At 35.7% G+C, this 1,095-nt stretch overlaps 1 protein-coding gene across 1 annotated transcript in view; it reads left to right on the forward strand.

Moving 5' to 3' along the window:
- LOC132189454 (patellin-2-like) overlaps window positions 1-173 on the forward strand; it is an 853-nt gene extending 680 nt beyond the window's left edge. The window contains exon 2 of the mRNA XM_059604191.1: window positions 3-173. Coding sequence (XP_059460174.1) covers window positions 3-173 — 171 coding nt within the window. The remainder of the gene's footprint in view (window positions 1-2) is intronic.
- Window positions 174-1,095: the final 922 nt, after the last annotated feature.

Here is a 1,095-nt window from a genome sequence, read left to right on the forward strand (position 1 = left end):
AGAAAGTTGATGGTGTCTGTATGGGGGTGCTGTCGTGCGAAGTGGATCGTGTGTCGTGCCGATGGTGGGGTTGTGCTCAAAACCATGTGGTGGGGTGTCCGAGGTGGTTTGGTGTTGTGCTAGGCGTGGAAGGAGCCACCAAGTGGTGGAGCGGCATGAGGGGAAGCCAATAATCGTGTGTTGAAGGAGGTAGAAGAAGAATTTAGTTTGGCTACACAGATTACTTGTCCTGGAGCAGCATTGTTTTGCTATTGAAAGTTGAAACCCTAGGTAGGGTCAACAGTAATGAAATTGTGAAAAAGAAAAATTACCTCTCAGAAAAAGATGGGTGGTGGGTTGGCCGAGATTGCGGTAGAGTTTTTTAAAAACCTTGGGCTTCGGTAATCCGTAGATGATCGCAGCTGGGAAAGCGACAAAATATATAAATGGGTGTCCAAGTAATTTGGAAAACAAATTAGGGTACTTCTATTTTGTATCAGTGATTGGGGTATTTCAAAACATTTCAAATTCAAGAGAGGAAGAAAACATTGATGTTGAAAATAATAGAAAAAAAAAAATTTGAAAAATATTATTTAATTAAAATATAATAGAATAGAGAATCTGTTGGAGTGTGTATAGAAAAAGCAGTTTCTAAAATAGAAGTTTACACTTTTTCACTAGCAGTTTTAGCTAGTATTGCTAGAGATGCTCTAAACAATTAAATTTGATTGTTTGTGACTAATGTGGCTATGCCACAACAAAATCAATAAAAGAAGGTAAGTAGAAAAACTTATTAGATACCAGAGTCTAATAAGTTCTACTTACTATTGGATTTAAACTAATAAACTGCCACGTCACTTTGTAAGGGGTAAAGTAAAAGTTATAGGACCCCAACCATTTTCCTCTTAATTTTGAAGTGTTTTAATTAAATGTTTAGGATTTTGTTATTTCAGTATTTACAGATCCTTAATTTATTGTTTCTCTCTAAATGCTATGCTAACAGAATCCTAATTATGTGATTAAAAATGATTGTTAGCATTTTAAGAACTCCATGGTGGAATTCTTAGAGGAAGATACTGATCCCAGTGTCTTTCAGGGTTTTGTTTTTAAACTTTA

This window comes from Corylus avellana, chromosome ca8 (assembly GCF_901000735.1).
Source record: "Corylus avellana chromosome ca8, CavTom2PMs-1.0".
In the NCBI taxonomy this organism is placed as follows: Eukaryota; Viridiplantae; Streptophyta; class Magnoliopsida; order Fagales; family Betulaceae; genus Corylus; species Corylus avellana.